The sequence below is a fragment of the Balaenoptera musculus genome, chromosome 5, assembly GCF_009873245.2.
Source record: "Balaenoptera musculus isolate JJ_BM4_2016_0621 chromosome 5, mBalMus1.pri.v3, whole genome shotgun sequence".
NCBI classification, from domain to species: domain Eukaryota; kingdom Metazoa; phylum Chordata; class Mammalia; order Artiodactyla; family Balaenopteridae; genus Balaenoptera; species Balaenoptera musculus.
The window spans coordinates 140277186-140300616 of NC_045789.1; the positions used below are offsets into that span (position 1 = coordinate 140277186).

General features: G+C 63.0%; 2 protein-coding genes across 9 annotated transcripts; one reads left to right on the forward strand and one right to left on the reverse strand.

Moving 5' to 3' along the window:
- Nucleotides 1-1343: 1343 nt before the first annotated feature.
- Nucleotides 1344-18373, reverse strand: IDUA (alpha-L-iduronidase). 7 transcript variants are annotated; one of them, XR_005020001.1, is made up of 14 exons: nt 18115-18372; nt 17205-17345; nt 6424-6509; nt 6159-6266; nt 5782-5877; nt 5482-5684; nt 5138-5317; nt 4815-5031; nt 4307-4519; nt 4078-4199; nt 3875-4000; nt 3717-3797; nt 3214-3314; nt 1344-3092 (listed from the first exon to the last, which is right to left on the reverse strand). XR_005020001.1 is itself a non-coding variant. In XM_036853135.1 (14 exons), exons 1-14 carry the CDS (start codon nt 18255-18257, stop codon nt 2986-2988), a joined length of 1881 nt encoding a protein of 626 aa, XP_036709030.1. In that variant the 5' UTR covers nt 18258-18372; the 3' UTR covers nt 1344-2985. The 7 variants fall into 7 exon arrangements, 5 of the variants coding, with proteins under 5 accessions (XP_036709030.1, XP_036709032.1, XP_036709031.1 ...); XM_036853135.1 differs by having other exon boundaries at nt 3721-3797; nt 5521-5684; XM_036853137.1 differs by having other exon boundaries at nt 3721-3797; nt 4815-4917.
- SLC26A1 (solute carrier family 26 member 1) lies at nt 12328-17205 on the forward strand. 2 transcript variants are annotated; one of them, XM_036853133.1, is made up of 3 exons: nt 12328-12462; nt 13509-14127; nt 14828-17205. In XM_036853133.1, exons 2-3 carry the CDS (start codon nt 13537-13539, stop codon nt 16355-16357), a joined length of 2121 nt encoding a protein of 706 aa, XP_036709028.1. In that variant the 5' UTR covers nt 12328-12462; nt 13509-13536; the 3' UTR covers nt 16358-17205. The 2 variants fall into 2 exon arrangements, with proteins under 2 accessions (XP_036709028.1, XP_036709027.1); XM_036853132.1 differs by lacking the exon at nt 12328-12462 and having other exon boundaries at nt 12521-14127.
- Nucleotides 18374-23431: the final 5058 nt, after the last annotated feature.

Genomic DNA, 23431 nt, shown 5'->3' on the forward strand with positions numbered 1-23431 from the left:
CTTGCTGCCTCTCCCTCAGCCCACGCCCAGGGCTGCACGAAGAGCCTCCCGCCAGCCGCGTGAGGGACGCGGCTTGCGGGCGCGTGTGCACACGCACCAGGGTCCCCCGGCACGCAGGACCAAGGTGCACGTCTGGCTCAAGCAGGCAGCATCCAACAGCTCAGCCGGTGGGCCAGACTCAGAGCGACGAAGACAGAACACTTGGGGACAAAGAGGTCTGTGGAGAGGGACAGAGAGGGTGCTGTGTCCTGCAGAAAAGCTACACTGACCCAGGAAGTGTCCCCTACAGCAGGGGCTCATCAACGGGTCATGTCAATGTCAGCCCCTTTCTGCCATCCCAGTGACCACTCCATGGGCCCAGGTGCAAAGTGGCCATGACAGCAGGGACGGAGGACGTGCATGGGCCAGTTACGTGGACTTCCTGAACTCTCAACACAGCTCCCAGCCCAATCCCAAACCAGCAAAGACCAAAACATGGTCAGATGATGGGGACATGCCAGCAACCCGGTGGCCGCCTGACAACACACAAGCCACAGTAAAAGTGGAGATGGTGACTTACCCCTGGAGACAGTTGTGGCTTTGCTGTCCTGGCCAAGATGCAGGTGCCAGTGCCAAATCCCCACTGACTGCCCTGGAGCCATAACTGTCTCCAAAGGAGGGGCCCATCTGAGATCTCTGCTCAGTGGGGTGTGCGGTGGAGTGTGCAGTGTCCAAGGAAGGAACCGGGGAACCCCGTACCAGTCCCAGTAAGCTGTGAGCTGAGATGGCCCCTGACCATCAGGGGTCCTCAGGCTACCAAACCAGCAGGTAGAGAAAAGGCTGCTTTAAAAAAATTTTTTTAATTGAACTATAGGTAATTTACAATGTTCCATTAGTTTCTGGTGTACAGCAAAGTGATTCAGTTATATATATGTATATACAGGTTTGGCCAGAAAGTTCGTTCGGGTTTTTCCATAAGATGTGACGGGAAAATCCAAATGAACTTTTTGGCCAACCCAATATATATATTCCTTTTCACATTCTTTTCTATTACGGTTTATTACAAGATGTTGAATATAGTTCCCTGTGCTATACAGTAGGGCCTATTGTTTATATATATATATATATTTTTTTTTTTTTTTTAATAAATCTTAACCACTTTTTTTTTTAAATTATTTATTTATTTATGGCTGTGTTGGGTCTTCGTTTCTGTGCGAGGGCTTTCTCTAGTTGTGGCAAGCGGGGGCCACTCTTCATCGCGGTGCGCGGGCCTCTCACTATCGCGGCTTCTCTTGCTGCGGAGCACAGGCTCCAGACGCGCCGGCTCAGTAGTTGTGGCGCACGGGCCTAGTTGCTCCGCGGCATGTGGGATCTTCCCAGACCAGGGCTCGAACCCGTGTCCCCTGCATTGGCAGGCAGATTCTCAACCACTGCGCCACCAGGGAAGCCCCTGTTTATATTTTATATATAGCAGCTCGTATCCCAAAAAGAAGAGGCTGCTTTAACGCTAGGGTGATGCATTCCTACCGCCACAGAGAAATAGGGTTGGTGCTCGTTACCGACTGAACTGGATCCCCCCAATTCACACACTGACGTTCTCACCCCCAGTACCTCAGAATGTGACAGTATTTGGAGAGGGAGCCTTTAAAGAGGTGATTAAAATGAGGTCACATGGGTGGGCCCAAATCCCATATGGCTGGTGTCCTTATAAGAAGAGGAGATTAGGACACAGACACACACAGAGGGACGACCATGTGAGGACACGGGGAGGAGGTGGCCGTCTGCACGCCCAGGAGAGCGCCCTCAGGAGGAACCCCTGCCCGCAGGCTGCGGCCTCCAGGACGTGAGAGGATGAGCGTCTGCCGTGTGGGCCACCTGCCCGCCGTGGTGCTTGGTCACGTAGCCACATCCAGGCACAGCTTCCTGACAACGCAGGAAGACAATGCCCAGAAACCGGGGGCCCACCGGGCACCCCAGCACCCCTTGTATGGTACCAACGGGGCCCCAGGCACCAAGCCCTGAAGCCTCCCCCAGCGGCCAAGGGCAATGGGGACAGGTGCTGGCTTTGGGGTTCAGGTGGAGAGTGCTCACGCTGACATCCCCAGCCCAGGACGAGGCAGCTGGTGGGCCCTGGCGCCCCGCCCTTTCCATGCGGACAGGAGCCGGGGGTGACTGGGCCTCGCCTTCCATGTGCCCTGCCAGGCCTGCCCCCCCATCCCTGAGCCCAGGCAGCTCGGAGGGCAGCGGAGAGAGGAGGGTGGGTCGGGGCCCCCACTCCTGCTTGCGTCACCCCAGACTGGCTGCACCCCTGCTCCTCGCCACGTGGCCTCGCCACACCGTTCTCTGTCGGCTCCACCTGCCCTGGGGTGGGCGTGGGGGGTTGGGGAGGAGCCCCAGGGCTCCATAGCACCCCTCGTGGCTTCCCTGGCCCCGTCCACATGTCCATCCACAGTCCCCAAGTCGCCCTCGTCTGGGCGTGCTGTTTCCTCCTGGGCCCAGATAAGGAGCCCGGATGACCGCAGGAGTGGACACTGCCGGCCTTCCCTGCCACTGCGGACAGTCTGGGCCAGGCAGGGTGCAGTGGGCAGCCTGGCTGGGCCTCAGGAAGTGGGAACCCTCTGGGCCCTCCTGGCGCAGGGGCTGGGAATGGGGCCTGCTGCGCCCAGCGGTGACGCCAGAGACCCCAGGCGCGCGGAGCGGGCACCCCAGTGGCAACTCACACCTGTCTGCGCTTGACCCGAGTCCCATCCAGGCTCCCACAGGCGGGGGTGGGGCGAGGCGGGGATGGCCTCACTCCAGCCGGGCCTCGTGTCTGCCCAGTGCCCACCACGAAGGCCGTCCCCATTACTGTGCGTGGAAAGGCACTTTAAGGGGGTGAATGAGGGGCAGGAGGGGACAAACAGAGGGGCGACTGGCTGAGAGGCTGACGGCAGTCCGGCCCAGCACGGCTTCTGGCCGCCCAGGCTCACGGTCAGCACAGGTGCAGTCGCGGGGCAGCAGGGGCCCTCACGGGGCAGGGGCCCCCAGGTACCACACGGGGCTCGAGAAGGGGCCTGGTCGGGCCCAGTAGTCCACAGCACGGACCCGGTAGGAGCCGGAGACGACAGCCGTGTCTGAGGACACAAAGGTACATGCCTGCTCTTCAACCTGAACCCCTCTGATCCCCCCAAGCTCCAGGTGCCGAGAGGCCCTGGACCCCTCCCCACAGGGACTGTGCTGAGGCAGCAGGCACACCTGGGCTGAACACGAAGAGGTTAAAGGTCGAAGGCTTCCTGCTGATGGGCAGGTACACCACACCCTCCGGGGAGAACTGGATCTCATAGGTCCACAGGCACCTGGGGAAGGTCAGGCACAACCAGGGCTGGGGTCCAGAGGGGCTGGCAGGCAGGGGGCGCCCAGAGCCCTACTCCCCTCCAGCCCCCTTCCCGGCCCCTCCCCAGGGCCCAGGACACTCTTCCTGCCATGACAAAGGGCCACACTGGCTGAGAGGAGGGGTCTGGAGCACAGTGCCAGGGGCAAATGGCCTGTGTAGGTACCCCCATCCCACATCACAGAGGTACAAAGTCATGGGCCATTTGTGCCAACAGTGGGGGCAGCTGTATGGGGGGCAGAGAGCACAGTCCGCGTGGGGTGGCCGAAGGGCCACAGAGAGTGGCCACATGGGCGCTACAGCCCGGAGGATTTGGGGGCCAAGGGCGCGTGGGGGGGGCAGGGGTAGGGGTGGTGACCGCACTCACGCACTTGGAGCCCACACGCTCATCGGACCAGACCAAAAGCAGCTGCCCGCGGGTCAAGGGCAGAGCACGAAGCCGGGTCACCTGGGGGAGTGAGGCACCGAGACTGGTTGGGGGCGGGGGCGACCGGGGCGGCGGCGGGGAAGGGAAATGCCACTTGCCTGCCCCGGCGGCTCCTCGGGGCGCGCGCACACGTGCACCAGCCAGAGCGAGGGCACAGGAAGCTCAGGGCGCAGCGTCAGGCGGCCGCTGCTGGGAAAGGGGAGCGGCACCACGGTCGCCGGGTCCTGGGGACGGAGTCAGGGGCTCAGGGACCTCGCACCTCGGGAGCCGCCCCGCCCCTTACCCCACGCTCCCCGCGGACCTCGGCCGCGCGCATGCGCCGGAACTGCTCAGCAGAGGGGTAGACGGGCCTGCCCAGGCGCCGCCACTCGCCGTAGGGGCTGCAGAGCCAGTTGTCCATGTAGAGCTGGACAAAGACGACCTCTGCGGAGCGGGATGCTGGGGCCGGGCCTCGCCTCCTCCAGGCCCCGCCCCGCCAGAGCTACCCCCACCCCACGGGCGGGAGCCCCCTCTCTGGGAGCCCTGCTTACCCGGGCCCGGGGGCACCCCGTGCAGGCTCAGAGTCAAGGGTACGCTGCGGTTGGCGTGGGCGCGGGTGTCGTCGCTCGCGTAGACCAGCACCGTGGCGCGCCAGGCGTCGGCGGGGCCCGTGGGGGGGTGGGCGCTGGCCAGGACGCCCACCGTGTGGTTGCTATCCAGCACCGTCCCGCCCCGCGACACCTCAGCCCAGAGCTGCTCGCCGTCTGCGGGGGTAGAGGGGTCACCACGCGGAGTCGTCGCCCCTCGACCCTCCCAGGGCCCGGCTTCCCACCATTTGCCCTCCTCCACCGGAGATCCCCGGCCACACCACAGCCTCTGCGGCCCACTGAGCTGGGGAAGGGTGGGGAGGGACAAGAAACACGCTCCCGGCTCCCCAGCAGGGCACATCCTTCCGCGGGCCTTTGCACAAGCTACCCCTGGCCTAGCACGACATCCCCGTCCAACTGAGGCCTCGTCCTGGCCCCGCCCTCGCAGGAAGCGCCGGGGCACGCGGCTCACCCAGCAGGGCCAGCAGGGCCATCGCCGTGAGCACCGGCTTGCGCAGCAGCTGCACGTGCGGCGGGCGCGTGTCGTTGACCTGGAAGCGCGCGGTGAGCGTGCGCTGAGAGAAGGGGTGCGGGTGGTAACTCAGGAAGGCGTTGTCGTTGCTTAGGAGCGCGTAGCGCACGGAGGAGCTGGCGTTGGCCACCAGCAGGTTCTGGTGCTGTGCGATGACCTGCGGGCATCGGGGTGGCTGGGAACGCGACCGCGGGGGCCGCCTGCCCGCCACTCCCACCCGGGAGAAAGGCCTCCCCCAGGGGCGGGCCTGGCGGCGGGCCCACCTTCACGACCATGGCAGCGTAGGTCACGTCGGCCCTCCAGGGCTGCGGCAGGGACCAGCCCACCAGCGGGTCGGCCTCGTCGTTGTAAACGGGGGTGTCCGCGAACCTGGGGAAGAGCCGCTGTATCTGCCGCACGCCCGCCGCCTCCTGCTCCAGGATGTAGATGGAGCTGCCGGCGCCCTGCGCAGAGGCCCCGCCTGAGCAACCCCCGAGACCGCCGCGGAGGGCCGGCGGGGCTGCAGGCAGCAGGCGGGGATTCTGGGGTTGCCGCACGCGGGGGACCCCCGCGTGGGCGCTGGGTTGGGGCCGGGGACGGACGGAAGGGCGGGGATCCCGGGCTGGACCTTCTTGTGGAGCGCGATGTAGTCCAGCCTCACGCCCACCTCCCCGGTGAAGAAGTTGGTGCCGTTGTGGCAGTGCCCCAGGAGGCCCCAGCAGAGCGGGGAGCGCGGCAGCGGGTGGCAGGAGTCTCCGGGGCCGCCCAGGCGCAGAGCCGAGCTGGCGGCTCGCAGACCCTCGGAGCAGGCGTCGTAGTAGTTCAAGAAGCCTGGGCGGGAGGGACACAGAGTCCACACCCCCGCGCCGGAGGAGCCGCTGCCCCCCCCTCTCAGATCCGCAGGACCCCAGGAGGCCGGCCTGCCCACCTTGCAAGGTCATGGACACGTTGTCAAAGTCGTGGTGGTCCGGCTCGTTCCACGTCTCGAAATTCCACTTGGAAACGTGCTTGAGGCCGTACCTACCTGCAGAGGGTCCCTACTGTGGCGAGAGGGCTCCTGCCCTGGGACAGGGTCATGGGCTCATGGGGATCCCCAGGGAGGGGCAACCGTGGTGGGGGACTTGGATGTGACGGGAGTGTCTGATTCCCTATGAGCTCGCCCCCCCCACTTCCCCCCTCCCCCATCAGGAGGCCCTGGTTCAGCGGGTTCATGATGAGAAGACCAGGAGGTGGCCTGGGTGGGTGTGGGAGGAGAGCCTGCCCAGCAGTGCCCCCCTGTCCCCGCAGGGCACGCGCCCCGCCCACCGATGTATCTCCTGGCCAGGAGCGAGACCAGGTCCTTCCACTCGAACACCTGCCGCTTGTCCTCAAAGTCAGTGAAGCGTCCGGAGGGGCTGCCCATCAGCTCAAAGCCTGCAACACATGAGGGCGGCTGTCCGCTGCTCACCTGCCTGTCTCCACCAGGCCTGCGCTGAGGTAGGCCCTGCGTGGGCAACCGGGAGGACCCAGAAGGGCCAGGCCAAGGGGAGGGCGTGGGGCCAGCAGTACAAGGGCGAGGCTGGCGGCTTACCTGGGACGAGCTGGTTCTCCCTGAGAAGGTCCAGGTACCGGTCCAGGTGGGTGAAGTTGTAGCTCAGGCCCCGCCTGGCTGACCCCCTGTAGAAGGACACTCAATGTCAGGATGGGGGAAGGTGGGCCCGCGGCTGGAACTGTGGCCGCATTCAAGCAGCTAAGAAACCTGCAAGGTGCCGTGCAGGGCTAGGTTCCAGACTCAACTGGCCCCTCTCCTCAGAAACGTGACTGTGTAAGCCTAGTCGTCACTCACAGCCTAGTGTGAACTAGGCTGTCTGTACTGGAACCCCACCCTCGAGCCTTCAGGGGCTCAGAATAGCCTGTGGGAGGGGGCAGGCAGGTCTTTCGGGAAAGGTACAACAGGATGGAGGGGGGAGAACAGGCATCCTAAAGACAGCTGACAGTGAAGCAGGAGGCTGTGGGATGAGCTTGGCAGGACCCTGTGGTGCCATATCCTGCTTCCCTGCACCTCCTGGAGGCCAGGGCCCCAGACTTGGCTCAACACTACCCCTGCCCCCCTTCCACACTCTGAGAGGCAACGTGAACAGGCAGGAGAGGGAGAAGGGCAGTCCCCCCACCCTGCACTCATCCCTGAGGTAGAAATGAACTCATGATAATCAAGCAGCAGAAAAGCAGCTAGTGGGCCTGGGGCAGAAGAAGGGTGTGGGTTGTGAGAGATGCAGTCACACGAGGCCTTGTGACAATGGTGAGGATGGGACCCTGACTCAGGGTGACATGGGGAGTCCTCTCAGGGATTGAAGCAGAGCAGTACCATGACTTTTTTTATGTGTTTGTAAGACAATTCTTTTAGAACAGTTTTGGATTCACAGCAAAATTGAGACGGAGGTACGGAGATTTACCCCCCGCCACGCTCCCTCCCCACATGCACAGCCTCCCCCATGGTCAACATCCCAGAGTGGGACTTTTGTTACAACTGATGGACCTACACTAACATCACAGTCACCCCAAATCCACAGTCCACATTAGGGCTCACCGGGTGATGTACATTCTATGGGTTTGGAAAAATGTATAACGGCATGTATCTACCACTGTAGCATCACACAAAGTATTTTCACTGCCCTGAAAATCCTTTCTGCCTCACCTCTTCGTCCTCCCCCCACCCCAAACCCCTGACGTGTTTACTGTCTCCATAGTTTTGTCTTTGCCATATTTTGAAAGGATCCCTTCATCGGCCCGTTGGAGCCAGAGTGGGAGCTGGAAGACGGTTCCCCGGGGGAGGTAGGTGCCCGGACTGGGTGGCGTCGGCGGCAGCAGCAAGAGGGAGCTGGCGCGGATGGATTTAGGAGGCAGAGGGGCCAGCGTCCACTGCCGGACTGGAGGGGAGCTGGGAAGGGGGAGTTCAGCACAACCGTGGATTTCGCTTGAGCACCTGGGGGTGCGTGCAGTTGGCAGAGGCAGGCAGGGGGGTAAGATGGGTCTCAAATGCGCTGGCGTGGAGGTGGCGCACCTGGGGTCGGGGCCTGGGTGAGGAAACTGGTGCTCAGCCGTCAGGCCAAGGCAAGGAGGGAGAGGCAGGCGGAGTAGAGCACCGAGCCTGGGGCTGATGCGGCAGCCTGGGGTGGCCCAGACGGGTGGGCCGGCAGAGGGTCTGAGGGCACGCCCGGTCCATCCACAGATCTGAGGGGGAGGGCGGACACGTTCCAGAGGGCGTGCAGCTGCGCCCTCTAGTGGCAGCCAGGTGCGTCCCGCCTGCGCGGCAGCGAGCGAGGGGCGACGAGGGATCAAGGTGGAATCTGGCCCTGAACCGCTCTGGGTCTAAGTCTCCCAGTCAGTCCCACGCCAGTCTGGCCAGCCCACCGCTGTCCCCCTGAGGGACAGCGAGGGTCTGGACAAGTCAGCACCTCCCTTCCGGGCCTCCTCTGCCCCACTCGTCACTGCACAAGGTCAAGGCCGAGCCACCACGCAGACAGGGTGCCTCCGGCTCTCACCAGACCGCGTCTTCCCACCTCCGGAGCCCAGCCCCACAGCACGTGCGCAGCGGGGGTCCGCCCCTCCCCCCTCCAAAGGTCACAACCGGTAGCAAAGAAAAAAAAACGCTCGGGTAAAAATTAAATGCGTGGCAGCGGACGGGTTCCAAAGTCCCACAGGTGGGGGTGGGGGAGCAGGCGTGGGCGATGGACGACGCATGTACAGCGGAGGCCCGGGCACGGGTGCCAGGCTTTCTCTGCAGACCCTGGCAGCGCTGGGCCGACTTGGGGCGGGAGCACATCAGGCCTCGGGTAAATTCTGTTCCGGCGCTCAGTGTCCTGGGCCTGCGGGGTGTCACCAGGGGAGCCCCAGCCGCAGAGCCGATCTCAGCCTGTCACTCTGAGTGGACTTGAGTGTCCGCTGACCAATCCAGCCTCGGCACCCAGAAATGCCCTAGGGGTCAGTAACCTGCCCCCCGGGGACCAGAAGACCCAACCTTGGGGTGATCCCAGGCCCAGGAACCCCGGGAAGCTGTCCTCGGGCCCCACTGTCGGTGCCTAGGTCTCCATCCGTCTCAGCCTCCGTCAGGAGGGGAATTTGAGTGATCAAAGCTAGTGAGGGGGCTGAGCCAGAAGGTGTAGTGCACAGCCCACCCCTGCACTCCCCCTGCAGAGGCTTGGGTCACACACGCAGTCCAGCCCGAGGGCCTCTCCATCCTCCAGCCACGCAGGAGGCCGAACCTGGGCGCGAGGCACAGGTGGCGTCGCCTCCCGCTCCTGGTCCGGCACTTGGGCCGGGGCAGCGGAGGCCGCACAACGACTTTATTCACTGCACGCCGGCAGCCGTCAGGCTGCACCAGGAACCACCCCCCATCCCTGGGCCTGAGCGCGTGCGCCGCGAGGACCCAGCAGCACCCAGGCCTGGTGAGTGCTCGGGTGCGCAGGGCGGGGCCCCAGGCCTCGCGTGCTCGGGCGTGGAATCTGGGGGACACCGGGTGGGGATCGGGCCGAGTGCAGATGGGGCCGCGCTTGCTCGTCTGGCGAGGGGAGGGACGCACTCGTGGGAGGGGGCGCAGGGTGGATGGAAATGTGCTGGGTGGGGCCCGGGCCGCGCGTGCTTGGCTTGCAGGGCTTACTCGTGGGAAGGGGCGCGGAGCGGGGGTACGTGTGGAAATGCACAGGGTGGGAACCCGGGGTGCGCGTGGTCGGTAGGGATGGGGGGGGCGCGGGGCCGGGGTGGGGAAATACATGGGGCGGGGCGAGAGTGCTCATAGGGGGAGACACAGACCCGCCGCTGCGGGGAACCGGCAGCCACAGTCAGGGTCCCGGCTGCGAAGGTGCCGGCCGGGGAGGCAGGAGAGTCGCTCTTCTGGAACTGGGAGCGCTGGGGTCTGGTTCTCTGGACCCTGGAGATGAGAATGGGCTTGCAGCCCAGCCTCTTTTCACTTGTGGGGATACATGGCTCCTTTCCAAATAAGTGTACTCAGCGGCTTAAAATGGTGATTTAAAGACCAATATTAAAATAACAACCATGTGGCACAGGACTGGGCAGGAGGCAAGATGAAGGCGGTTCCAGCAGGCGGAGGTGCTGGAGACCCCACGCCCCTTGCTGGTTAACCCGCGCCAGGGTCCTGCTGCCCCCCTGCCCCGGTGGAGAAGTCTGCAGTGGGCCCACTGGGGTGAAGGGGGACAGTGGGCCTCGGCCAGCAAGGCCCCAGGACCCAAGACGCTCGCCTGTGTGCCTGGTCAGATGGCAGCATGAAGACCACAGTCCTCAAAGCACAGAGGGACAGGCAGGGGTTGTGGGGGGGGGGTGGCGCTTAGGCCCCAGGGACCCTGCAGTTCTCAGTTGAATCTCTTCAGCTGCTTAGACACCCCAGGGACCCTGCAGTTCTCAGTTGAATCCCTTCAGCTGCTTAGACACCCCAGGGGCCCTGCAGTTCTCAGTTGAATCCCTTCAGCTGCTTAGACACCCCAGGGACCCTGCAGTTCTCAGTTGAATCCCTTCAGCTGCTTAGACACCCAGCCTGGGCAGCGGCTGGGGGAGCAGAGGCCCAGGCCCTGCCACCAAGGCAGCCAAGGCCACCCCTGCGGTGCAGCTGCATGGGGAACATGGGTGCTGCAGCGCTGAGAACAGTCCCTCCCTGAAATATCAGTATCTCCACCTGCCTAAAATCCCACCACAGGTGCTCCAAACCTAGGCGGCCCCCGAAAGCCCCGTCCCCACCTCCTGAGAGGGGGAGAGGCCGCCACCTCCATTCACCCCTCCCCTCCCCGACGGTGGGCCCAGCCGCCACCGCTGCCCACACGTGCCACGCAGGGAGTTCCCACACTGCCGCGCCGCCGGTAGCTGGGTTGGAAGATAAGCGTGTTATGACCCCTTGGTGGCCCCTCCACTCCAGCCCTGAGAGGAGTCTTATCTGCCCCTGAACTGCTGTGACTTGTCCCACCCGCCCTCTGGCCGGTGGCTCCTGTAAACCACATCCTTGGGCAAACAGCTCCGCCCCAGGACTGAGTGGGTACTGCGCAGGACTCAGGGGGAGGGGCCGGGCCGGGAGGCCCCAGGCTCTGCCCCAGGTGGTTGGGTTCAGCCTCCGGAGGGCAGGGCGAGATCTTGGGGCCCAACACAGACTCTTCAAGAACAAGGAATCAGATCTGGAGATGGACGCGGCATCGCAGTGGGGCCTCAGCCCTGACCACTCCTCCCCCTCGATGCAGGTGTGCGGAGACCCTCCCACCCTCTGGCTATCCCCCCAGCCACCCTGGGGTTCCACTCCCACCTCTGCCCCCAAATGGGGCCTCTGGTCTTTCCCATCAGGCCATGACGTGGCAGAGCTTTCAGGGAGGCTCTGGAGGGAGGTCCCGAAATGAGGCTGAATGTGGGAGGCGCCTAGATGGAGCTCCCCCTGCCCCAGGCTTTGGGAGACAGCAGGCCCAGGCCAGCTCAGCCTTGCAGCCCTGTCAAAGGGACCCCTCGCAGCCTCTCAGGTCTCCCCTCCAGGATGGAGAACACTCGGGGCTGTGGTGTTCTTTCCCCACGCTGCCCCTCAGGCACCCACTTGTTCATTGTAAAGATGGGAGAACCGAGGTCCTGAGTAATTTTAAGATCAGCAGCGCACTCTTCGTTAACTGCATGTGGGACACGAGGGCAGTCATCCAAAGGGGCCATTTACCTTCACACCAGCCCTACGAGGCAGGTTCCACTGGCCCAGGAGGAGTGGACGGAGGCGTGGCGAGGCCAGACGGCCACCCACCGCACAGGGCCAGCACCTGGCTGGGATCCAGGTAGCGGGGCTCCAGGGGACAGACCCAGGACCCCTGCCCCTGCAGCAGGAAGGGCACACCTGGCTGCTAATTGTATCTTGATGCCTGGCAGCCCTCCAGTCCTCGGACACACACACACACACACACACACACACACACACACACACACCCACCAGCGGCCTCGTGCCTGCTTTCCACACAAGGACACAGAGCAGAAGCCAAGATGTGGCTGCCCTGGGCCCAGCTGGCTCCCGCGTGGACCAGACCCATCGCCTGGCAGACGGGATGTCCAGGGATGGGACCCGGAGACCAGCCCCTCCCTCAGACCCCCATCCTTGCCCACACTCCAGGGTCCTGGGAGCCACAGCACTGGGCCCGTTCCCCCGCCCCCTCCCCCGGTACAACTGGCCAGGCTCCTGAGCTTTCCGCCTCCCCCAGGGGCCCAGAATCCAAGCTTCCTGCTCCAGCCACTCAATGCCCCAGCCCACCAGTCCCGCACCTGGAGCCCTGCTCCTGGGAGGCTGGAAGCTTATAAGAGTCCCACACAATTGTAATTATGTGTGAGCCTCTGATTACAGTACAACTCCCCGGATTAGCCGCTCAGGTAATGCGCATCTGGGGGAACCTATGACTCAGCAATCTTTGGAGTAAATGATTTAACTGCAAGCCCAGCACAGCCGAGCAGTCAGATGCTAAGCACAGAGCACTGCCCGCCGGTCAGTGCCAGGCCAGCTCTGTGCCTGAGCCCACCACCTGCGTGCCCAACCCGCTAACTGAGCCAGAGGCCCCGCGGACAGACAAGCTAGGCCCGCACTACCTGCCGAGCCCGTGAGGGGCCCCCTCAGGTAAGAGTCCCCCTGGGACCCTGCGGCAGGACAGCGAGGGCTCTAGACGACTCGGCCACAGCAGAGGCCAGCTCCCTGGATGGAGCGGAGGGGCAGAACGCTGTGAGTGGAAAGGCCCGATTCCAGTGTTTCTTTTGTGGACTCCCCGTTGTTTAAACAGTCACTCAGTCGACACACCTGGACCTTGGGGGCTGGCTGAGCTCGAGGTGTCCAGGGACCCCTGTGTGGTGAGGTCTTCAGAGGAAAGAAACAGCTCCCCTAGCATCCCCCAAAGGGCAGGCCTGCCACTAGAGCCCTGGGGGCGGCGTCCGCCTGCCCACACCTCACACCAGGCCGGGACGAGCGCCCGTCCTCCACACCCGGGGACACCCCAGGCCCCGCGTCCCCGGCCAGTGCACACACCGCGCCAGGGTGACCAGGCTCTGAGGAAGCAGAGACCATCTGCTTCATGTCACCATGAGGGGGACAGCAAGAGCTGAAGTCCGGGCGGACCTCAGCACAGCTGTGAACGGGACTCCCTGGCACTCGCTGAGCACAGAGGCAAGGTCAGCCTGGGCCGGGTGGCAGGCTGCCCTCTGGACAGCAGGGACAATTGGCACGCGTGTTCCACGGTGCATCTTTGTGGCCTGAGCCACCAGCCAAAACCCAGAAGCATTAACACGCACTGGGAAAGGGGCCTGCTGTCCCAGAACACCCTGCAGGCGATGGACACCAGTCACCCCCGCTGCCCTCCCAGCAGGCCCCTCAAAGCACGTTCCAGGAATTCTGCTGCAACAACCGGGCAGTGGCAGGCGCTGCTGCAGCACAGATTTGGGGTCCTGGCATCTGCAAGGCTCTTCCTGCCAGCAGGGCCGCAGTGCAGAGGTGATGGAGGGACGACCAGAGGGGACTATGGTGGTCTGGACGGCGGAGCGGAGGGGCCTCTGGCGTGGACAGAGAGCAGCGGAGCTTGTCCTGGCCACGCGAGTCTGGGTCTCCGTGACGCCCTCTGACTCTGACATGTCTCGCCACCCCAGCAATGACACCCACTTCTGCCCACTTTGCAGGTTTTCTCGGGGGGCGGGCTGGTGCCCCATGATGGAAGTGTCCCCTGAGTGCACACAGGGCAGGGGGCTGGTGCTGGTTCGCCGGCGGCCCCCCGCACCCCCAGGCCTGCGAGAGGCTCTGAAGGCCCGGCTGCGGCGGAGCTGTGCGTGCAGCGTGCAGGGGGCCTGGGCGCTGCTGCAGGACCTGCTCCCCGCCACGCGCTGGCTCCGCCAGTACCAGCCTCGGGAGGACCTGGCGGGTGACGTCATATCTGGGCTGGTCATCGGCATCATCCTGGTGCCTCAGGCCATCGCCTACTCACTGCTGGCCGGGCTGCAGCCCATCTACAGCCTCTACACGTCCTTCTTTGCGAACCTCATCTACTTCCTCATGGGCACCTCGCGCCACGTCTCCGTGGGTATCTTCAGCCTGCTCTGCCTCATGGTGGGCCAGGTGGTGGACCGTGAGCTCCTGCTGGCCGGCTTCGACCCCACCCAGGACGGCCCGGCCCCCGGGGCCAACCGCAGCGCCCTCAACGCCTCGGCCACCATGCTGGAGCTTGGGCTACAGGACTGCAGCCGGGACTGCTACGCCATCCGCGTGGCCACCGCCCTCACGTTGCTGGCCGGGATTTACCAGGTGAGGAGCTGGGCCTGGGCCTAGACAGGCTGGCTCAGCCACTCAGAGCAGCCCCTTCAGGTACTGGTCGCCCCCCTGCAAGGGCCAAGCCCGGGGGAGACAGGAGGTCAGGGCGGTGGCTTAACCCGCAAGGAGAGGAGAGAACAGGGCATAGGCAGAAGTGGGTGCGTGACAGCACCCCGGATCGGGGCACCAGAGGGGCTGAGGGTGCCCGGGGTGGGGGCCTGCCTGGGCAGCCGCAGAGTGTGGCCTCGGGCCCAAACGTGCCCCCACGTGGTCTGCACATCCTCCCCGGCGTCCTGTCCCAAGTGGGATCCTGGGAACTGCCTGCCCGCCTGCCTCCCCACGGCCTCCCCGCACCCAGCCCTCCCTGGCCCAGGGCTGTCCACCCCAACGTCGCCCCCTCCCAAGGGCCACCTCAGGTCCTTCCCCTCAGCTCCAGGTCCCCCGGGAGGGGGGCGGTGCTGTGGACAGGGCAGAGAAAGGAGCTGCCTTGCGATGCCCAGAGCCCGCGTGTGTGGGACCACGGTGAGCGTCATGGCCACAGCGTGCACTCCGGCAGCTGCCGTGCCTGTGCGCGCACACGCACGTGCAGGCGGCCGCGGATGGGGTCCACGTGGGAAATGAGCACTGCGAGGGAGGGAGGTCCGGCTCTGCGCTGTGCCCGCGCCCTGCAGCCCTGACCACGCTCTGTCCGCAGGTCCTCATGGGCGTCCTCGGGCTGGGCTTCGTGTCCGCCTACCTCTCGCAGCCGCTGCTGGACGGCTTCGCCATGGGGGCCTCAGTGACCATCCTGACCTCCCAGCTCCGACACCTGCTGGGCGTGCGCGTCCCGCGGCACCAGGGGCCGGGCCTGGTGGTCAGCACGTGGCTGAGCCTGCTGCGCAGCGCCGGGCAGGCCAACCTGTGCGACGTGCTCACCAGCGCCGCGTGCCTGGCCGTGCTGCTGGCGGCCAAGGAGCTCTCGGACCGCTACCGGCACCACTTGAAGGTGCCGCTGCCCGCAGAACTGCTGGTCATCGGGGCGGCCACGCTCGTGTCCCACTTCGGGCAGTTCCACGAGCGCTTCGGCTCCAGTGTGGCTGGCGACATCCCCACTGGCTTCATGGCCCCGCATGTGCCAGAGCCGGGGCTGGTGTGGCGCGTGGCGCTGGACGCCGCATCCCTGGCCCTCGTGAGTTCCGCCTTCTCCATCTCGCTGGCGGAGATGTTCGCCCGCAGCCACGGCTACTCTGTGCGCGCCAACCAGGAGCTGCTGGCTGTGGCCTGCTGCAACGTGCTGCCTGCCTTCTTCCACTGTTTTGCCACCAGCGCCGCCCTGGCCAAGAGCCTGGTGAAGACGGCCACCGGCTGCCGCACGCAGCTCTCCAGCGCGGTCAGCGCCGCCGTGGTGCTGCTGGTGGTGCTGGCGCTAGCGCCCCTGTTCCGGGACCTGCAGCGGAGCGTGCTGGCCTGCATCATCATCGTCAGCCTGCGTGGGGCCCTGCGCAAGGTGCGGGACGTCCCGCGGCTGTGGCGGCTCAGCCCTGCCGATGCTCTGGTCTGGGTGGCCACGGCGGCCACCTGCGTGCTGGTCAGCACCGAGGCCGGGCTCCTGGCCGGCATTCTCCTCTCACTGCTCAGCCTGGCCGGCCGCACACATCACCCACGCGCTGCCCTGCTCGCCCGCGCCGGGGATTCCAGCTTCTATGGGGACCCAGCAGAATTTGAGGGCCTGGTCCCCGAGCCTGGTGTGCAGGTGTTCCGCTTCACGGGGCCCCTCTACTACGCCAATAAGGACTTCTTCCTGCGGTCACTCTACAGCCTCACCGGGCTGAACGTGGGGTACGCAGCCGCCAGGAGGAAGGAGCGGGGCCCGGAGGTTGGGGCTGGCGAGGGAGAGCCTGTCGAAGGCAGGGACCTGGGTCCCGGGAGCAGCACAGCTGCGCTGGTGCCCTCAGCGACCTGCTTCCACGCAGTGGTCATTGACTGTGCCCCGCTGCTGTTCCTGGACGCGGCCGGCCTGGCCACACTGCAGGACCTGCGCCGAGACTACGGGGCCTTGGGCATCACCCTGCTCCTGGCCTGCTGCAGCCCCTCGGTGAGGGACACCCTGAGGAGAGGCGGCTTCCTCGGGGAGGACCAGGGGGACGCGGCCGAGGAGGGGCAGCTGTTCCCCAGCGTGCACTGTGCCGTGCAGGCGGCCCGAGCCCGCTGCCAGGAGCTGGTGGCCGCCAACTCCACCCTCTAACAGAGCCGGCACCTGCCGCCAGCCTCCACTCCCACCATCCACCACTGCGATCTTGCTGTCGCCTGGTGCCTCCAATCTAGAGGACCCAGGGAACCCCAAATGGGATGGAGGGTGGCAGTGAACACACACAAGGACCCAGACTCTTGAGAACCCTCAACTGCACCTTTGAGACAAACCCTGCCTCGGTGCCAACCTGGGCCCAGTGCTGTGCATCTGTGGTCCATGGAGCCGGTCTGACACTCGGTGTCCTGTCTTACTTGAACAAGGACCCTGAGGCAGTCATGTGGCCTCCAAGGTGCCAAAAGGACGTTGGTCCCTTGGCCCGCTAGTGCCCCCCCACCCCAGGTGAGAGCTGGAAGCTCTGGCCAGGGGTGTGATGAGAGTCTCTGTGTCTAGGAAACCCCACAATGCACACACCCAAGTGTTTCTTACACCCTCTGCCTCAGCCCCCACTGGGGCTGGCAGGGCCAAAGGCAGATGTGACCAACACGACCTCAGCCCGGCCCCTGGCGTGGCATCCCCACACAGTCTGAGCACAGAGCGAGGGTGCCCACTCGCCGTTGCAGGGTCCAGCTCTGCCCGATCCAGGGGCTGCCCCAGCACCCACAGCGCCTGTGCCACCAGGAGGGTGCCCTCAATTCTCCCCTGCCCCCAGGATGCTTGGCCGAGAAGCACAGGGGCAATGGCTTCTTGGAGCAGGAGTCCCCCACCCCGTTGACCCCGCCATGGCCCGGTACTGCACTGTCCTCCACAACCAGACGCCACCTCCTCTTAGTCTCCGTCTGCATCTCCATACACTGGGCTCTGCCCAGCTGCCCCCAGGCTGCCCATCCCCTCCATCACCCACCTGGCCGTGATGAGGTCCAGCAGCCAGTGGGTCCGAACCTGTTCGATGCCACCATGAGGGACGGCACCCACGTAGGCCAGGTTGAGCTGCTGGTCCCAGCTGAGGTCATACCGGTCAGCCTGGCTGTGCGGCAGTGGGGGACTGGGCACAAAACAAGGGGGAGCGGAGGCGTTAGTCCCCTTGAGTGGGGCTAGCAGAGGAGCCTCAGCACAGGCCCCGCACCTACAAACTCAGGGCAAGGACCGGGGCGTGTCTGCTGGTGAATTTTACTGTCCCTGATGTAATAAACTGCCCCCTAGTGCCAGGACTGTGATGAAGTCTCAGGTTTATGGGGGTCGGGGGCTCCCAGAGAGATCACATTCCCACCCTGCTCCCTGCCCCACCAGCCGGGAGATATCAGCTCCAAGCCCGACAGAGGCAATCGGGGACACCAGGGATGGGGACAGGTCCCACTGCAGGGACGTCGAACGTTCTGGGGTTGCCCCGTCGAGGTGGTCCCGGTCTGCGCCAAAGAGTAGTGTCCTGGGCCACAGCCCCTCCTGCAGCCTGGGCTGCCGCGGTTGGCCACCAGGCTCTTCAGCCTCTGGGGGGTGACCAGGCACACTCAGGACCTGGCCCCAGGCCCCCACCACACGGGGCAGCCGCTCAGCTAGAAAACCTCCGCAGCACCGGAAACATGGCATAGAGCCAGCGGACAGAGAGGAGATCCCCACTCTGAGGCTGGACCCGAAAGGAAGGAGCGAGCCGCGGCCCTCCTCCCTTCGGAGCGCCTACTGCAGGTCTCTCCAGGTGCGACACGGGGGTCCCGGAGGCACGGGGCGGGGTGCGCGGCCGCGGTTTGGGAAGAGCGCGCAGCGAGCAGGGGCGGGCTGGGCCGCTCCGACCTCAGAGTCCCCCGCGAGGCGCTCACCAGAAGCCGGTGCTCCTCCAGAAGGGCTGCAGGGGACGCAGCGCGCGGGCCGCGTCCACGCGCACCAGGTGCGGAGCCTCGGCGGCCGCAAGGGACGCGGCCAGGAGCGCGAGCAGCGCGGCGCGGGGGCGAGGTGGGCGCATGGCGGGGGCGCGGGGGACGCAAGCCCCGGGCGCGAGAACACCCCAATCCCGGGAGAGCCACCCGGCCCTCCGCGCTCCGGGAGCCGAGGTCCGCGCCCCGCCCGCCTGTTCCGCCTCCGGGTCGCGCCCCACGTGACCGCCAGCACGGGGCGGGGCCTCGGCAGGACCCGGCCGGGCGGGGGTCTGGCGGGCAGTGGGAGGTGGGCGGGGCCGGAGCGGTGGGCGTGGAGCGGGGCTGTGGGATGGGCGTGGCCGGGAGGGGAAAGCAGGAGGCGTGGGCGGGGTCTGGCGGGAGGTGGCGGTGGAGGCGGGCCCGGGGCGGTGGGCGTGGGGCTGGGTGGCGGGGCGGGCAGCTCCCGCAGCCCCGGAATCTGGAGCGCTTCTCCAGACAGTGGGCTGTGCCCAGCTGCCCTCAGGCTGCCATCCCCCGCCCCAATCTGGAGCCCCTTCCCCTCAGTTTGCTCCCCTCCGTTCCCTCCCGCGCCGAGCGGGCTGCGGGGACTGGGCGGCACTCGGAAAGCGCTCGGCCTTCAGCCGCTCGAGTGAAATCCGTCGTCTGTTAATGCTTCGGAAGGTCGGCTTGCGGGCCGGCAAGTATCCTAACGCGCGCGCCAGGCGGCTGCTCAGTGGAAGGTGGTCAGAAGTGGGACACGTTTGGAAGGTGGATGGTGGCTCTTAGGAATTCGGCTGGAGCAGCGCGCGGATGTGACGTTTTCTGAGAGGAGGGCTGTTGTAAAGCAACGGGGGTGGTCAGGGGGCTAAGCTGCCTTTGAGAAGCCAAGTGGACATTTCTATGGGCAGATGGGCAGCGCGGCCTGAGTGTTGGGGGAGGTGGGGTCAGCGGTGAACGTTTAAGCTTCTAACTGCACATATACTACGGGTGTGTATACCTACATATACTGTAGGTCGTACAGCCTCACATCCTCCGCCAGTCAAGCGTCTCAGGACTCGGGGAAGAGCCTCTGTCCTTGCACTGTCCTCCCTCGGACAGCAGAACCCCGCCCCAGAGTCAACCAGTGTCCAGTCCCTTGGGCTGAAGAGAGAGGAGCTCTAAAAGTGATGGACGACATCCAGTCACAGAATGAAGGCGTGCTCCGTAGCCCGAGGAAAAGTACAAAGGCAGAAGAACCCAGGCGCGTCCTAGTGAAATGCTGAAAACAAAGCTGAAGGGAAAGCCTTCAAAGCAGCTTGAGGGGGAAAGGACCCGTTACCCTCAAAGTGCAAAACAGCAAGAAAGAACACTGACTTTCCAACAGAAGCGGCCAGAACCAGCAGCCAAGGGAAGGAAAACTTCAAACTAAACCACTGTTAGCCAGGACGTCTCGATCCAGCAAAAAGCATGCTTTGAAATGGAGGTCAAACAAAGATGCTTCGGAGAATCCAACTCTGAGAACACTTGTCACCACTGACCCTCCTTTACGGAAATGGTAACTGGTGTTCTTCCAGAAGAACAGTGATCCTTGCAGCCCAGAGGGGCAGGAAGGAAGGAAATGCAGCAGAAAGGTCTATTGTCTATAAGTCTAATGAAGAGTGACACATAACACGGCAATAATAACATCTCGTTGGGCTCGAAATATATCCAGAGACTGAAACATATGACAACAGTAGTAGCCCAGGGATTGTGAGGGGCACACGGTGTGTGAGCGGCTGGCCCCCCATGTCCTCTTGAGTGGGAGCTTCTACCGTGAAGGGACTTTGCAGGTGGGACTAAGTTAAGGGTCTTGAGATAGGGAGATGACCCTGGATCATCCGAGTGGGCTCTGAGTGTCCTTGTAAGGGGGAGGCAGAGGGAGATTTGACACGAAAGAGGCTGCATGGTGACTTCAGAAGAAAGGAAGCCATCTGAAGATCGTCCTAAAATTTGCACTCAGGACTTGCTTTAATCATGTGTGCTTCGACAGATGGACACAGATCCCTAGAAATAGGAGGCAGGACCACATGGGGAGGTGGAGGGAGGGGATGGGCATTATTAAAGTATCCTTATGTGCAAAGAGTCTTTAGTGCCCAAAGGCAGGACACGTCCCCTTTAACAGAGGAAAGGGCAGTGGAAAAGCTTTGAAACTTGGCGTGAAGTGTGAGTTAGCCAAGGTCCTTGAATTAAGAGAGATTAAGGCCTGGGACAAGACAGAGGCCCATCTAGGGTTCCACTTGCCGGACTGGAATTTGAAAAAGGGTGTTTGAGGAGACCAGTCTTTGTCTCAGTCACACAGGCCCTCTGGGAGCCCTCAGGGACTGTACTTTGAGAAGTGACATGTGTAGCATGTCCTGGCCACACCTCACGTCGTGGCCTTAGTGCACATGGAAACGTGTGGGAGTCTGTGAGACGAGATTCCTAGAGCTCTCACCTCTGAAGGGGGCGATTTTTAGGTGATGGTTGGACAGTGTATGATCAGTGTGCAGATGGGCCACTTGTTCGGGGCAGGCGCTGCTGAGACCGCTGCGTGAAGTCCAGCCGGTGTGCTGAGCTCTGGGTCCGTCCGTCGTCAGGGCTGGGGCACGGGAGGAGCCCCGTCACGTGGGGTAGCTGGCAGTTCTGTCGCACAGTCCACGGACGCCCCCCGCTGCTACCCAGGTCATCCCAAGGGGCTCCCCAGGTAGCCAGGGGGTCTGGGGGAAGGATTTGTGGCCACCAGGACTCAACAAGGACTAGAAGATGTTGGGCCTGTGTGTCCAGTGGCTGTCCTTGGAGGAGGGCGTCATCACGGTGAGGCCACACCTGTGCTCCTGGAGAAAGGCGTCTGCCGTCGGTCAAGGTTGGTCAAGGGCTAGCCTGCCAGGACGGTGCGTGCTGGAAGGCGGCCAGGTGCCGGGGTGGCCTGGAGAGGCGTGGCCGTCCGTTCGGGGTGGAGCCAACGGTGGGGAGAGGCACCCACTGAGCAAAGTGTCTGGTCGCTGGTCGGTGGAGGCCGTGGTGTTAGCAGTGTTGGATTTCCAGTGTGGAGCCCTAACAGTGGGACCACAGCTGCACGGTGTGGTTTTCCACCGTGAGGGACCCTTAACTTTTACAGGGAAAAGAACGGGCAGAACTAGGCCTTATTTACTCCCCTCTATGCCCTTATATTGGTTTTTTCTTTCATCCTTTTCTCCCTCTTCATTTATTTCTTCATTTATTTTTCTTTTAGGCTTTTCGTCCCTGTCTCTGGCTGGTAAGAGGACCAGGGGCCCTGCTGGCAGCACCATCAATCTTTCTCCCTCTTCCTTCCCTTAAACAAAAGCCTGTTTTTTCTCAAATAAAACCTGGCCTGTATCTCTAAGCAGGGAAGAACGGTTTCCTTCTCTCCGCCCCCCGCCATATCTGTCTTTGGCTGTATTGGCTGTATTCGCTTGTTTTCTGTGTTCTTGGCGCTCTGGCATTTGGGGCCTTGGTCCTGGAGAGACAGCCCTCCCAGTGCTGAGCCTCCCCACGGTGAACCGGCCCAGAGCCCACAGCCCAACCAGCCCCTCAGCCACTCTCACCCCCCGTGCCGACGTGCCCCCTGCCCCAGACCTCCCCGGGGCTGGGCACTGTACAAGCAGCCCTGCCCCTAGCGCTCAGGCCTGCCAGAATTATTCCAACGGTCCAGTCCTAAACTTGCCGTGTGTACCTGTGCTACCTCACCCACTCCTTCCTGCGAAAGCCCCAGTTAAGGCTCTGGGCCACGTTCTCTTCACTTCTGCTTCTGCCTCCTGACCCAAACCGATGCTCCTGACGTGGTGGCCCCTTCTCTTGAGAAATGTGAATAATAAATTCTTCCTTCAAGGCAGACGTAGAGAATGGACTTGAGGACACGGTGTGGGGGGGAGGGGAAGCTGGGAAGAAATGAGAGAGTGGCATGGACATATACGCACGACCAAATGTAAAAATAGGTAGCTAGTGGGAAGCAGCCGCATAGCACAGGGAGATCAGCTCGGTGCTCTGTGACCACCTAGAGGGGTGGGATGGGGAGTGTGGGAAGGAGACACAAGAGGGAGGGGATATGGGGATATATGTATATGTATAGCTGATTCACTTTGTCATGAAGCAGAAACTAACACACCATTGTAGAGCAATTATACTCCAATAAAGATGTAAAAATAAATAAATAAAAACTGAAAAAAAAAAGTTCTTCCTTCAAAGGCAGTTGTCTCCGTTTCTGTCATCTTACCATATCTGATTAAAACAAATCCTGGGCACAAATTTTATTTAATTTAATTAATTAATTTATTTTTTATAAATTCATTTATTTAGTTTTGGTTGCATTGCATCTTCGTTGCTGCGCGCGGGCTTTCTCTAGTTGCAGCGAGTGGGGGCTACCCTTCGTTGCAGTGCGCAGGCTTCTCATTGCAGTAGCTTCTCTTGTTGCGGAGCACGGGCTCTAGGCACACGGGCTTAGTTGCTCCACGGCACGTGGGATCTTCCCGGACCAGGGCTCGAACCCGTGTTCCCTGCATTGGCAGGTGGATTCTTAACCACTGTGCCACCAGGGAAGTCCCCTGGGCACAAATTTTAGAACAAAGGTGCAGTGCTGCTCAGGAATGCCAGGAACGTGGCTCTAGAAGCTGGAGGCCAGCAGCCCTCGTGGAGGGAATGTGGTCCCGCCCACACCTTGAACACGCGCAGGGGCTTCTTCTATGGAGACAGGGGCTATAACGCCAGAGCGGTGGGGACAGTGGGGCCCTGGGCACAGATGGACACAGGCACCACAGGGAGGCCATGGGTCCATGCAGTCGCCTGGGTTCACACAGGGCCTTCATCTGCCCAGAAGGTTTTGTAACATTTGCTAAATGAAGACAAAGTGACCACAGCAGTTCCCACACTCTCTCAGGTCCCCCATCACACTTCCCCTCTGGCGGGGGTGGTGCCGGGGGTGGCACTCTCGAGATCCGGCCAAGGGGAAGTTAAGTTGCGGGAACATGGGTTGGGGGTCAGTGGAGAACACCATGCCCTCCCCAGCCACTTGGTTAGGAAGTTACTGCCAAACATCCTGGCGTAGAAAACAGCTTGCAGGAACTCCCATGGCAACTAACCAGGAGGAAGGAGTGAATCACCCTAACTTGGAAAAGGATTAAACATCCGCTGATTTAACCGGAAACGCTGACATTGACAAGATAACGTGGACCCTAACAGCCAGTGTGACAAGGACATGATGTAAGAAGCTTCGTCAGATCAGCAGGGACATTTTAGATTAGTCATGGCCCAGGAAAAGCACACGACC